Source organism: Meles meles, chromosome 7 (assembly GCF_922984935.1).
Source record: "Meles meles chromosome 7, mMelMel3.1 paternal haplotype, whole genome shotgun sequence".
NCBI classification, from domain to species: domain Eukaryota; kingdom Metazoa; phylum Chordata; class Mammalia; order Carnivora; family Mustelidae; genus Meles; species Meles meles.
In genome coordinates, this window is record NC_060072.1 from 94,208,039 (window position 1) to 94,221,165 (window position 13,127).

Genomic DNA, 13,127 nt, shown 5'->3' on the forward strand with positions numbered 1-13,127 from the left:
GCATTCAAGAGTTCTGATGGAGAGGTACAATATGGTTAATATTGTTTTCATGACTGCTAACAAAACAATCATTCTGAATCCCATGGATCAAGGGATAATTCTGACTTTCAAGTCTTATAATTTTAGAAATACTCTTCATAACGCTAGAGATACCATGGATACTGATTTCTCTAATGGATCTGGGAAAAATAAATGGAAACTTTTCTGGAAAGGCTTTACCACTCTAGATGCCACTAAGAACATTCAAGATTCATAGAAAGGGGCCAAAAAGAGTCAACATGAACAGGAGTTTAGATGAAGTTGATTGCAACATGTAGTATTTATAAATATTAGTTATTTTTCTGTGTAGAAAAAAATCAAACCCCAGATTTTCGTCAGAATTGTTTCTATTATTATCAATGAGAGTGAATCTTGGAAGAAATTCAAAGTATGATTTACTTATTTCTGTGATTGGGGATCTTCCCATATTTTAAACTATTTATAAATTAAAAATTACGGATTCAATCTAGTTGGGTCAATGTAAAGAAATGTATTAATGTTTCATACATAAAAGCATATGCAATCATTTTAATCCAATAGATTTGGACAACAATTGACAAAGCATATATAGAATATCTGCATCATGCTTAACAATTTCCTTGGCCTCTTCAGAGCCATTCCCTTACTCTCCATGCCTGCTAATGGATTCAGATATACACAGATGTCTTTTGGCCACATCAATTACTTTTACTTTTTCTGGAATTTCCTATAAAAGAAATCACAAATTGGGACATTTAATTTCACAGTTGGAGGATCACCCATTTTCTTCCATACATGCTTAAATTCTTTCCTTTTTGCTAATGCTATTTGGCAAATCTAAATTTACCATATTTGATTTAACAAATTCAGAATCTCTGGCATCCTTTTGTTATAGCCAGCCTTCCGTCCCCAATTCCCACACATTGGTGTTTTTTTCTCTCTAGAATCTCTCCATAAGATTCAATGATTTGTTTCAATTAGAGTCATAATCAAGTACACACTCTATTCTGAGATGTCAGTCCCTAAAAGCATATATCCTCCCATAATGTCCTCCTGAAATAAGTGCCAAAGGAAAAATAATTGGGGGTGGTGGTTATTCCTCTATTCTTTGTTGACTCTACTCCTCAATTACCATTCTCCATGGCAGTTTGAATTACAGAATTACACCAATTGTCTTTAGAGGACAAGATACATGTAAGAAGTAAGAAGGATACATGAAAAGAAACACCATTCACCATTTTGTTGCTCTTTTTGGCATCTCATCCCAACTTCTTAATTAACATCTTCTACTCTCTTTTTAGATGCAGCATGTTGCAAGACAACCTACTTTTCTCCTTTGTGCTAGTATCTACTTGATCTTTTGGGCTTTATACCCAAAGACTTCCTATAGAATAGTACACTGTCTTACCTCTCATCTTTGTTAACCTCTCATGAACCAGCATCTTTGGCTTAATACTATACTGCCGGTTATATATAAAATCACAAAATGGTGTAACTACAAGAAGTCATAAATTTGCAAATTCTTACAGCATGGGTCTTATATCAGTCAGGATTCAGGTGAAGGTAGGATTTCTGTAAGCACTTTGGAAAGAAAGGAGATAATGGAGAAATTATAGCGTTTAAAAATAATGAAAGAGGTAGCTATGGAAGGAAAAGTTTGAACACCAAGGAAAATGTTGAGGAAACTAACACCAAAGATCTCATGTTGAAGTCCTATGAGAATGCTTCAAGAAACCTTAATGGGAAATCACAGTGAGTCTCAGTTATTTCTGAGAAAGCATCTACCTATATCTTAGCAATAAAGTTGGTAGTTTTCAGACACTTCCTGAAAATCCACAATGATCTAGCCTGCAAGTGCCAACCTGGTTTCAAACTAGAGAACAATAGTCTCCACTTCCCTTCCAAATTCCAAATTTTGTGCCAAGTCCTATCACTGACAAATCATAAATTAAGACCATACAGGGAAGGGAACACTCAGAAATAGCCTCCCACTTTCTCTACAGCACTGAGAGAACAACTAAAAATGTATTATGTGATGTTGAGTTGGCAACAGATAGCTCAATGCAAGTGCTTTGAAAACAACCAAAGTCAAGTCCTTCTATTGCCAATTAATTATTTATTTTTTTAAAGGCTCCCAGGCCCAAGTTCCTTCTTCATTCTTTTTTTTTAAGGTTTTATTTATTTATTTGACAGAGAGAGATCACAAGTAGACAGAGAGGGGGAGGCAGGCTCCCTGCTGAGTGGAGAACCCAATGCGGGGCTTGATCCCAGGACCCTGAGATCATGACCCGAGCTGAAGGCCGTGGCTTAACCCACTGATCCACCCACGTGCCCCAGGGAATTATTTATTTTTTTCACTGGCTCTGCCTGAAATGCTATATCGGTATTGGGAACAGCTTAGTAGAGATAAGATGCACGGTCCCTAGGTGGCTCAAGGACCAAGAGTTTTAACTCAAGTCATGATCTCATGCATTGTGGAATTGAGCCCCATGCAGGATCAACAGTCAGTGGAGAGTCTACTTGAAGATTTTCTCTTTCTGTCCCTAACCTCACTCTGTCCAACTCTCTCTCCCTCTAAAAATAAATAAATAAATAAATAAATAAATAAATAAATAAATGTATGTCTTTAGGGAAAAAAGAGAAATAGAGACTTTACATCTCCTTGTTCAATTTACCTCCACTATTTAGTTCACTATGTCAAGATCCTGACATTATAAATGCTTAAATGCATGTTATCCACTCATGTTATATCCAATACCTTTGGCAATCTGGTTGAAAATGACATCTCTACAGGGTAGAATAGATGAGTTTCTGTTAAAGGAAGGATGAGCACTAAAGTGATAAAAATAGGGTAATAAATTATATTATTACTAATGTAGTATAATTTTCCATGAGGTTAGCACAGGCGTAAATTTTAAGCTCTAGGGGTGCCTGGGTAGCTCAGTCACTTAGGTATCTGCCTTTGGCTCAGGTCATGAGTCCAGGTCCTGGGATTGAGCCCTGCATCAGGCTCCCTGCTCAGTGGGGAGCCTGCTTCTCCCTCTCCCTCTGCCTGCTGCTCCCCCTACTTGTGTGCTCTCTCTGTCAAATAAATAAAATCTTTTAAAAAATATATTTTAAGCTCTAGAATGTCCAAGGAGAATAAGACCACTACAGTAATTTAGGAAATCAATTATCTTAGTAAATCCCAGATCCTGAAGGAGAACTGTTGTTCATTTATTTATTAGTAAATCAATTAATTATTTTTTGTATTTATGTTTATTTGTTTATATGTTTTCTTTTTAAGTCTGTATTTAAGTTCCAGTTAGTTAACATATATCTTTTTTTTTAAGATTTTATTTATTTATTTGACAGAGAGAGAGATCACAAGTAGGCAGAGAGGCAGGCAGAGAGAGAGGAGGAAGCAGGCTCCCTGCGGAGCAGAAAGCCCGATGCGGGGATCAATCCCAGGACCCTGAGATCATGACCTGAGCCGAAGGCAGAGGCTTAAACCACTGAGCCACCCAGGTGCCCCAGTTAACATATATCTTAATATGAGTTTCAGATGTACGACCCAGTGGCTCAAACTTTCATACAGCAACTGTTGTTAATCAGACATGCACTCCTTATTCCCCATCACCTATTTCACCCATCCCTCAACTCACTTCCCCTCTGGTAAACAACACTTTGTTCTCTACAGTTGAGGGTCTGTTTCTTGGTTGCTTCCCTCCATCTGTTTTTCCCCTTGCTTATTTGTTTTGTTTCTTAAATTCCACATATGAGTGTAATCATATGGTATTTGTTTTTCTCTGAATGACTTATGTCACATAACGTAATATTCTCTAGTTCCATCCATGTCATTTCAAATGGGAATGTTTCATTCTTTTTTATGACTGAGTAATATTCCATTGTGTTTCTATACCATTTCTTTATCCATTCAGCATTTGGTGGAAATTTAGACTCTTTCTATAATTTGGCTATCATAGCTAGTGCTGCTACGAATATAGGTCCATGTAGCACTTTGAGTTAGAATTTTTTGTCTTCTTTGGGCAAATACCTAGTAGTGCAATCGCTGGATCATAGGGTAGTTCTATTTTTAACTTTTTGAGGAACTGCCATACTGTCTTCCAGAGTGGTTGCACCAATTTGCATTCGTCACAAAAGTGTAGGAGGGATCCCCATTTTCCACATCCTCATGAACACTTGTTTTTTTTCTTGTATTATTTATTTTAGCCACTCTGACAGGTGTGAAATAATATCTCATTGTATTTTTTATTTGTATTTCCCTCATGATGAGTGATGCTGAGCATCTTTTCATGTGTCTATTAGCCATCTGGATGCCTTCTTTGGAAAAGTGTCTATTCATGTCTTCTGCCCACTATTTTATTGGACTGTTCATTTTTAGTGTTTTGAGTTGTATAAGTTCTCTATATATCTTGGATATTAAGCCTTTATTATATATGGCACTCACAAATATCTTCTCTCATTACATAGATTGCCTTACAGTTTTGTTGGCTGTTTCTTTTGTTGTGCAGAAGCTTTTTATTTTGGTGTAGTCCCAATAGTGTATTTTGGCTTTGTTTCCCTTGCCTCAGGAGATATATATTGAATAATATTGCTATAGTCAATGTCAAAAAGTTTACTGCCTATTCTCTCTTCCAGAACTTTCATGGTTTCAGGTCTCACATGTAGGTATTTCATCCATTTTGAATTTATTTTTGTGTATTGTGTGAGAAAGTGGTCCAGTTTCTTTGGTAATAGATCATAGCTACACTTGTGGTGAATATAGCATAATGTATACACTTGTCAATTCATTATGCTTTCCGTCTGATCATAACATAGCAATATAACTAAAGTACTAATGTAACTAATAGTTGTGTGTCAGTTATACTCAATATATTAAAAAAACGAACAAATAAATTAGCATTGATGAATGATTAGAAATGAATTGAAGGGAGTTGAGGCAAATTGGAAGGGGAGATGAACCATGAGAGACTATGGACTCTGAAAAACTACCTGAGGGTTTGGAAGGGGCAGGGGGTAGAAAGTTGGGGGAACCAGGTGGTAGGTAATAGGGAGGGCACGTATTGCATGGAGAACAGGGTGTGGTGCAAAAACAATGAATACTGTTTTGCTGAAAAGAAATTAAAATAAAAATTAATAATAAAAAAAAGAAATGAATTGAGACGCCTACGAAACCACTTCCAGCAGGGAAAACAACATATGTGAGAGTGAATGACTTTCACTCATGATTTATTTCACTTAATCTTTATAATAAACTGTGAGTTAAGAGTACTAGCCCTCTCATTTTATGAGTACAGAAACTGATAGAAAGGTTGAATAGATTTTGCAAGTTAAATAAATTTTGCAACCTTACAAAATCATTGGGTCTCCTTAACCTCAAAATCTAAGAATTGTGATCAGGTCCTTATTATATCTCATTATGTGAATTGTGGCTTCATTTTTGTCTCTGTTTATAAAATATGGAAATGATTTCTAATATCTGTGATGGCTAGGACCCAATGAAAAGGGCTCATTCTTGTTGGTAGAGGACAACTTTTTTTAAATGATCAGTTCTTTTTTTTTAAATTATTAAAAATTTTTTTTTATAAACATATAATGTATTTTTATCCCCAGGGGTACAGGTCTGTGAATCGTCAGGTTTACACATTTCACAGCACATATCATAGCACATACTCTTCCCAATGTCCATATCCCTACCACCCTCTCCTGATCCCACTTCCCCTAGTAACCCTCAGTCTGTTTTTTTGAGATTGAGTCTTTTATGGTTTGTCTCCTGGTAGGAGGACAATTTTGAAGTACTTATTAATATGTGGTGCTTGTATATATGTTATTCTAGTAGTTGTATATATGCAAATGAATGCATAAAAATAGACTTAGCATTTTGGCTAATGATGTGAAATTGACAGCAAGCTAATTCCTTGAATCTTAATAAATAATGAAACTACTAAATTATTAGACGTTTCCTCTGGTAGTCTATGAATTTGTTATAAAAGGATGAGTCCCAGCTCTGTAAGTTGACAAGGAATGATATCTAGGACATATTGTTAACTGGAAAAAAATTGCTGAATATTTCTGTAGTAAAATTGCATTACATATTACATATTAAAAATGTGCTCTCTGAGTGAGTGAATATGACTGTTTGTGAATAAAATTTCTGATATAATAGACTATAAATATTTTTTTAAGATTTTATTTATTTATTTATTTGACAGACAGAGATCAAAAGTAGGCAGAGAGGCAGGCAGAGAGAGAGGAGGAGGAAGCAGGCTGTCCGCAGAGCAGAGAGCCCGATGTGGGGCTCGACCCCTGAACCCTGGGATCATGACCTGAGCCGAAGGCAGAGGCTTTAACCCACTAAGCCACCCAGGCGCCCCTAGACTGTAAATATTTAATACTGGTTAATTTGAAGATTTGAGGGCAAATGGTGAATCACTTAGAAACATAAGGGCCATTCCATCCCTCTTTATACACTATTGACTTATAATTAATTCACTGACATTTATTTCTCATTGTATTAAATCTATACACTCTTAAAATTAAAATATTAAAAACTGAGTTTCAAATACCCTTCTGATTTTTAAATTATTGCAATTCTTTCTTGATACATTCATTCTTTTTTATGTTGGTAGAGATGTATAAATGAATAAAACCTGAGTGCTACCCTCAATGAAGAGTTGGAGCTCAGCTCTGTATTTAATGAACACAAAAGAGTTGAAAATAAATTATCTCCTCTGTGAAGACGAAGTGCCATGTGTATTTGAGAAAAATTAAATACGACTAAGGAGAAACTAAGTTGATTGGATATGCTGGTAGGTATACTTTTGTTTCTATCTCACTATATTGCTTAGTTTTCTGAAAGATGTATTTCATAACATCAATATACCTCTTAGGCCCATCTCTCCTGCATCTGGCTTTTCTTTATTCTGGTCATTCATTCATTTATACAGTGACTAGAGAAGGTAAATTTGTTTCATCTTTGGATAGTATTCAATCCTCATCTTATCCAGAGAGCTTTAAAACCATTTGCATTTTAGTCACAAAGCAGTGCTCCCTGGAAATTTACTTAAAGGACTCTCAGAGTTAAAATAGTAGCTTTTTAAAATTTAGGTCAGAATAATGTTTATGTTTATATGAAAAAATGAAAGAGATAAAGAACAATTTCTATACTTAGAGGATGTAGAAAACTTGTATGTAATTAAGCCTGCATTTACCCTGTGTGAGAGGCACTTACATAAGAGAGGAAGGGTGAATTCCTGACAAAAAGTCTCCAGAAGTAGCTTATGAATGCATCACCTCTCACATTTTAAGTAAATTAAGAAAATCTGGGATTATACTTCTGTCTGGAATCATTAGACATATCCAAAATTAAGTATGTTCTTATCTGTCAATAAATATCTTTTGGGGGCACCTGGGTGGCTCAGTCATTAAGCATCTGCCTTCAGCTCAGGTCCTGATCCCAGGGTCCTGGGATCGAGCCCCACATCAGGCTCCGTTCTGCGGAAAGCCTAATTCTCCCTCTCCCACTCCCCCTGTTTGTGTTCCTGCTCTCACGCTTTCGCTCTCTCTGTCAAATAAGTAAGTAAAATTTAAAAAAAAATAAAAAAATAAATAAATATCTTTTTTTATCTTTCTCTCATTCAAAAGGTTATTTTTGGAATACATTGCAGGAATCCCCAAATTATCACTTCAACATACTTACTATTTCTAATTTAATATTTTAATATTTCAGTATTTCAGTTTGTTCAAAATATTGTAACAGACTCTGCCTTTTGATATGCAAATTTTGCTGCAATATGTCACAAAAATATGTCTTTTTTAAGGGGAAGACAAGTCTGATTGTCAGAAAAAAAATAAGAGACTGAAATTAAGGTACAATACAAGCTTTGACACTTATCACCTACTGACCAGTCCAGTTCATGCTGTACAAAGAATACATGGTTTCAGACCAGTTAAGTGGTTTGGATTTGAACCCAGATATCTTCACTCTTCCTTATGGAAATATCTATGGTTATATCATTTAATATTTTTTAAAAGAGAAATTATAGAGCACCTGGGTGGCTCAGTTGGTTAAAGTGGCTCCCTTCAGCTCAGGTCATGATCTCACGGTCCTGGGATTGAGCCCCACATGGGGCTTCCAGTTCAGCAGAGAGCCTGCTTCTCCCTCTCCCTCTGCCTTCTGCTCTGCCTACTGTACTCTCTCTCTCTGTCAAATAAAGAAATAAAATCTTTAATGAGTAATAATAATGAAAAACAAAAAATGAAAATAAAAAAGAAATGAAAACCTACTACTTTGAAAACACATACAAGTAAAGAAATTATTCACCCAAGTTTTCTAGGAGAGTGCTTTCCTACCTCTTTAACTTGGGGAAATTCTTCCATACTAATAGCAGTAATTCATACAATTTTAAATAGATAGAGAATATGAAATAGTATAAATATCTGTATAGATATACAGGTCATAATAATTACATGTAGACTGAAACATCATAAAATATGACCAGGAATTCAGATGTGATCAAACTCTATTCTAAGATCTCCAGCTTAAATTATTTCCTGCTTCTTTCTCCCCTCTATCTCTAACTTCTTTTTTTTTAAGATTATATTTATTTATTTGACAGAGAGAGAGATCACAAGTAGGCAGAGAGGCAGAGAGAGAGGAGGAAGCAGGCTCCCTGCGGAGCAGAGAGCCCGATGCGGGGCTCGATCCCAAGACCCTGAGATCATGACCCAAGCCGAAGGCAGCGGCTTAATCCACTGAGCCACCCAGGCACCCCATCCCCTCTATCTCTAACTTCTAAGGTTGCTGGAGTCAAGGAATCTAGTATATCTGACCCATGAGATAGTAGGAGGAGTTGGAAAAACAGAGTGCTAGCAAAAGTTGATCAATGGCTAAGGATTAAAACACTCACACGTCATTAAAAAATACAGGACCTTTCCCATTTCTGAGGATTCTCAATGTAATTAAGCTTTAACTTACAGAGTATGGGAAACTAGAAAACAATTGGAGTAAGAGCACAAAGGTTATTCTCACTAGGAAGAAACCCATGCTCACATTCCTGAAAGTTAACAGGTGTTATTTGGAGTCAGAAAGGATGGGGAAAACTACCTGCTCTAGCCCTTCAAGCTCTGTGATACTGAATGTTTTCAAACTTGCCTTAACTGAAGATTTCACCAGTAAAAGAGAGGAAATTAATGGATCACTGCTATGTTCAGTTCACTTAAAATCTCACCTGTAGACAAAATGACATACTATTTCAGCCAAATTCTGGCTCCATATTTGGAACTTTGCTAATTTGAATCCTACAGTTTTTAGACTCCTTGTCTTCTCTTCATGACTGATTTCATTCTTTTTTTTATTTATTATTTATTTGACAGATAGAGATCACAAGTAGGCAGAGAGGCAGGCAGAGAGAGAAGAAGGGAAGCAGGCTCGCTTCCAAGCAGGGAGCCCGATGTGGGGCTCGATTCCAGGACTCCGGGATCATGACCTGAGCTGAAGGCAGAGGCTTTAACCCACTGAGCCACTCAGGTGCCCCGGCTGATTTCATTCTTAATCATATTTCCTGTTCTCATGTCGCTCTTAAAACTTAATTATTGTAGGTCTAATATTACTGACCACTTCAACTGTGATTATTTTCCCCCGCTGCAACTTTCCTGTTCAGATACAAAATTCCTAGAGATAATGCTTTTTTTCCTGGTCTCTATTTTATTTAATGTTCACTTTGGCATCGGTATTACTGTACTATGTATATATCATCAGAACAATTTTGAGGATTCCTTCTGCTAGTCAGAGGACAAAGGCCTGTTCCACTTGTTCATCCCACATGATTGTCATCTCCATCTCCTATGGAAGCTGCATTTTTATGTATATTAAACCTTCAGCAAAAGACCAAGTGTTTCTGAGCAAGGGAGTACTGTGCTAAACACTTCAGTAGCCCCCATGCTGAACCCCTTTATTTATAGCCTAAGGAAGCAGCAAGTCAAGTGAGCCTTCATTGACAAGGCAAGGAAGATTATATTTTTCTCAAGCAAATGAAATGCTGTGGTGTCACAAATTAGATACATTGCAGGGCAATTTAAAATATACAAAATGAAACTTGAGCCAGCTTTAAATCACAGTGGTCTTCCTGCTATCCTTATTCATTCATTCATTCTTTCTTTCTAACAGTTTACAAGCACATTTAATATATTTCCAATTCAACTGAAATAGTTTCATACGACTTTCTGGCTCCCATTCTTCTGAACCCTTTGTTAGTTGAAACTTCTTGAACAATAATTGTTTTATTCAGAAAGTTGTATTTGAGTTTTGTTTAGGAAAATAGTTATCACTTGGAATAGATGAGATACTGTATAAACATTGATGTGATATTTTTCTTACTCAATACAGACAATATAATCTTGTCATTTTCATTGATCTTTCTCAGAAACTTCCTTCAATATCTTGCAGTTTCTCTAGGAAAAAAAAATCCTCAAATGCCATATGATTTATTGAAAAATGTGGATGCTTTTATTTTAAAATAAAAAAAATGCATACTTAATAGGGTATATCCATATACTTTAACTATTGATTTTTTTTTTTTTTTTAAGCATAGATCTGGGGTGCCTGGGTGGCTCATTCATTAAGCATTGGCCTTCAGCTCAGGTCACGATCTGAGGGTCCCAGGATGGAGCCCAGCTTCAGGCTCCCTATTCAGCAGGAATCCTGCTTCTGCCTCTCCCATTCCCCCTGTTTGTGTTCCCTCTTTCACTGAGTCTCTCTGTGCCAAATAAATAAATAAATACTTAAACAAACAAACAAAAAAGCATAGATCTTTAACAGTGTAAAGATCCCCATATTTCCAAATCCCACAATGACTCTTGTAATATATAGGTATATAGGTAGATACATGCATACATACATACATACATGCATAAATACATACTGCAGAAAAAGTGAGGAAAAAGTTGTTTAAGATCAATAGAATACATTCACTTTCTCTAATTACATGGAATGTAAGCTCCATTTTCTCACTAGACTAGAATATAGATGTATAGCTCCTTCTCTAGTTTTAGACTAGTTTAAAACTGGGCATGTATGTAAATTATTTAATGCCTAAACAAAATCACTAATGTTTTTAGAAAATAAGAACTTCATAACAGAACAAAATTTTCCATCTCATATAAAATTGGAATTTCATCTGTTAAAATACTCTTCCAGTCTACTGAATGTATTAAGTGCCTCAAGTATTTTGGATGATATGTATGTGTGGTGTTTGTGTGTGTGTGTGTGGGCATGCGCACATATGTAGGTTAAATAAGAATTGTGGATATTAAAATGTTTCCTAAATAATAGAAATCACTTTTTATTAATAAAAAAATACTACAATCCTAATTAGTTGTTCAACATTCATAATGATCCCTATACAATGTATTCAATTGAGAAATACAGCACAGGATTTGTTAAGAAAAAAATAAAATAAGTGATAAAAAATTAAAGGGGACTCATAATATAAGAGAAAATGTATGAATGGTTTCTCAATTTCATCCTGACTGAAGTATAATTTGCATGTGAAAGAAGGTTAATAGTTGACAAACAGGGTTTTTATAGCCTCTCTCAATAGAGGCTTCCCTCTAGTAAGTCAGATGGTAACTGGTAAGTCAGATGTCAGATAAATCTGGCATACGTAATGTACTATAGGGATGGAAATGAGTCTGTCAAACACATAGTGTAATTAGTTATCAATAAATAGTAGAGATTAATAATAATATGGGATTATATAGCTAACTGCTATGGTTGTGAATAAGTAAAAATTATATTTGTAAAGTGGTGAGAACACTTAAGATCTACCCTTTTGTATTTTTAAAGGTACAATACAATAATGTTTTCTTTCATTTTTATTTAAATTCAGTTAATTGAAATAAAATGTTTCATTAGTTTCAGAGGTAAGGTCAATGATTCATCAGTCTTATATAATACCCAGTATTCATTACATCATATGTCTTCCTTAATGTCCATTGCCTGGTTACCCCATCCCCTCACCCCTTTCCCCTCCAGTAACCCTTAGTTTGTTTCCTATGATTAAGAGTTTCTTATGGTTTGTGTGTCTCTCTCTGATTTCACTTTTATATTCTCCTCTCTTTCCCTGTGATTCTCCATTTTGTTTCTTAAATTCCACATATGAGTGAGATCATATGCTGTCTTTCTCTGATTGACTTACTTTGCTTAGAATAATAGAATATTTGCTTAGAATAACTTTACTTAGAATGCTTAGAATAATACCCTCTTGTTCCATCCATGTCATTGCAAATGGCAAGATTTCATGTTTTTTGATGGATAAGTAGTATTCCATAGTATAAATGCACCACGTGTTTTTTATCTACTTATCTCTTGATGGACATTTGGGATCCTTCCATAGTTTGGCTTTGTGGGTATTGCTGCTTTAAACATTAGGGTACAGGTGCCCCTTCGGATCAGTGCATTTGTATCTTTGGAGGTAAATGCTTAGTAGTGCAATTTCTGGGTTATAGGGGACCTCTATTTTTAACTTTTTGAAGAACCTCCATACTATTTTCCAGAATGGCTACACCAGCTCACATTCCCTCCAACAGTGTAAGAGGGTTTCCCTTTCTCTATCCTCCCTAACATCTGTAATTTCCTGAATGGTTAATTTTAGCCATTCTTAATGCTGTAGATGGTATCTCTTTGTGGTTTTGATTGTTATTTTCCTGATGCCAAGTGATGTGAAGCATTTTCTCATGTGTCTGTTGGCCATTTTAAAGTCTTCTTTAGGGAAATGTTGACTTGTGTCTTCTGTCCATTTCTTGATTGGATTATTTGTTCTTTAGTTGTGAGTATGATTATTTCTTTACAGATTTTGGATACAAGCCCTCTATCTGGTAAGATATTTGTAAAATATTTTCTCCCATTCTGTAGGTTCTCTTTCAGTTTTGTTGACCGTTTCCTTTGTTGTGCAAAAGCTTTTTATCTGGATGAAGTCCCAAGAGTTCATTTTTGCCATTGTCTCTCTTAGCCTTTGGAGATTTGTCTAGCAGGAAGTTGTGGTGGCTGCGGTCACAGCGGTTGCTGACTGTGTTCTCCTTAAGGATTTTGATGGATTCTGTCTTAC

At 35.7% G+C, this 13,127-nt stretch overlaps 1 protein-coding gene across 1 annotated transcript in view; it reads left to right on the forward strand.

Annotated features, from left to right (window-relative positions):
• LOC123946681 (olfactory receptor 6C74-like) overlaps positions 1 to 10,009 on the forward strand; it is a 36,153-nt gene extending 26,144 nt beyond the window's left edge. The window contains exon 2 of the mRNA XM_046012326.1: positions 9,998 to 10,009. Within this exon, the coding sequence (XP_045868282.1) occupies positions 9,998 to 10,009 (12 nt within the window). The remainder of the gene's footprint in view (positions 1 to 9,997) is intronic.
• The last annotated feature ends 3,118 nt before the right edge of the window (positions 10,010 to 13,127 follow it).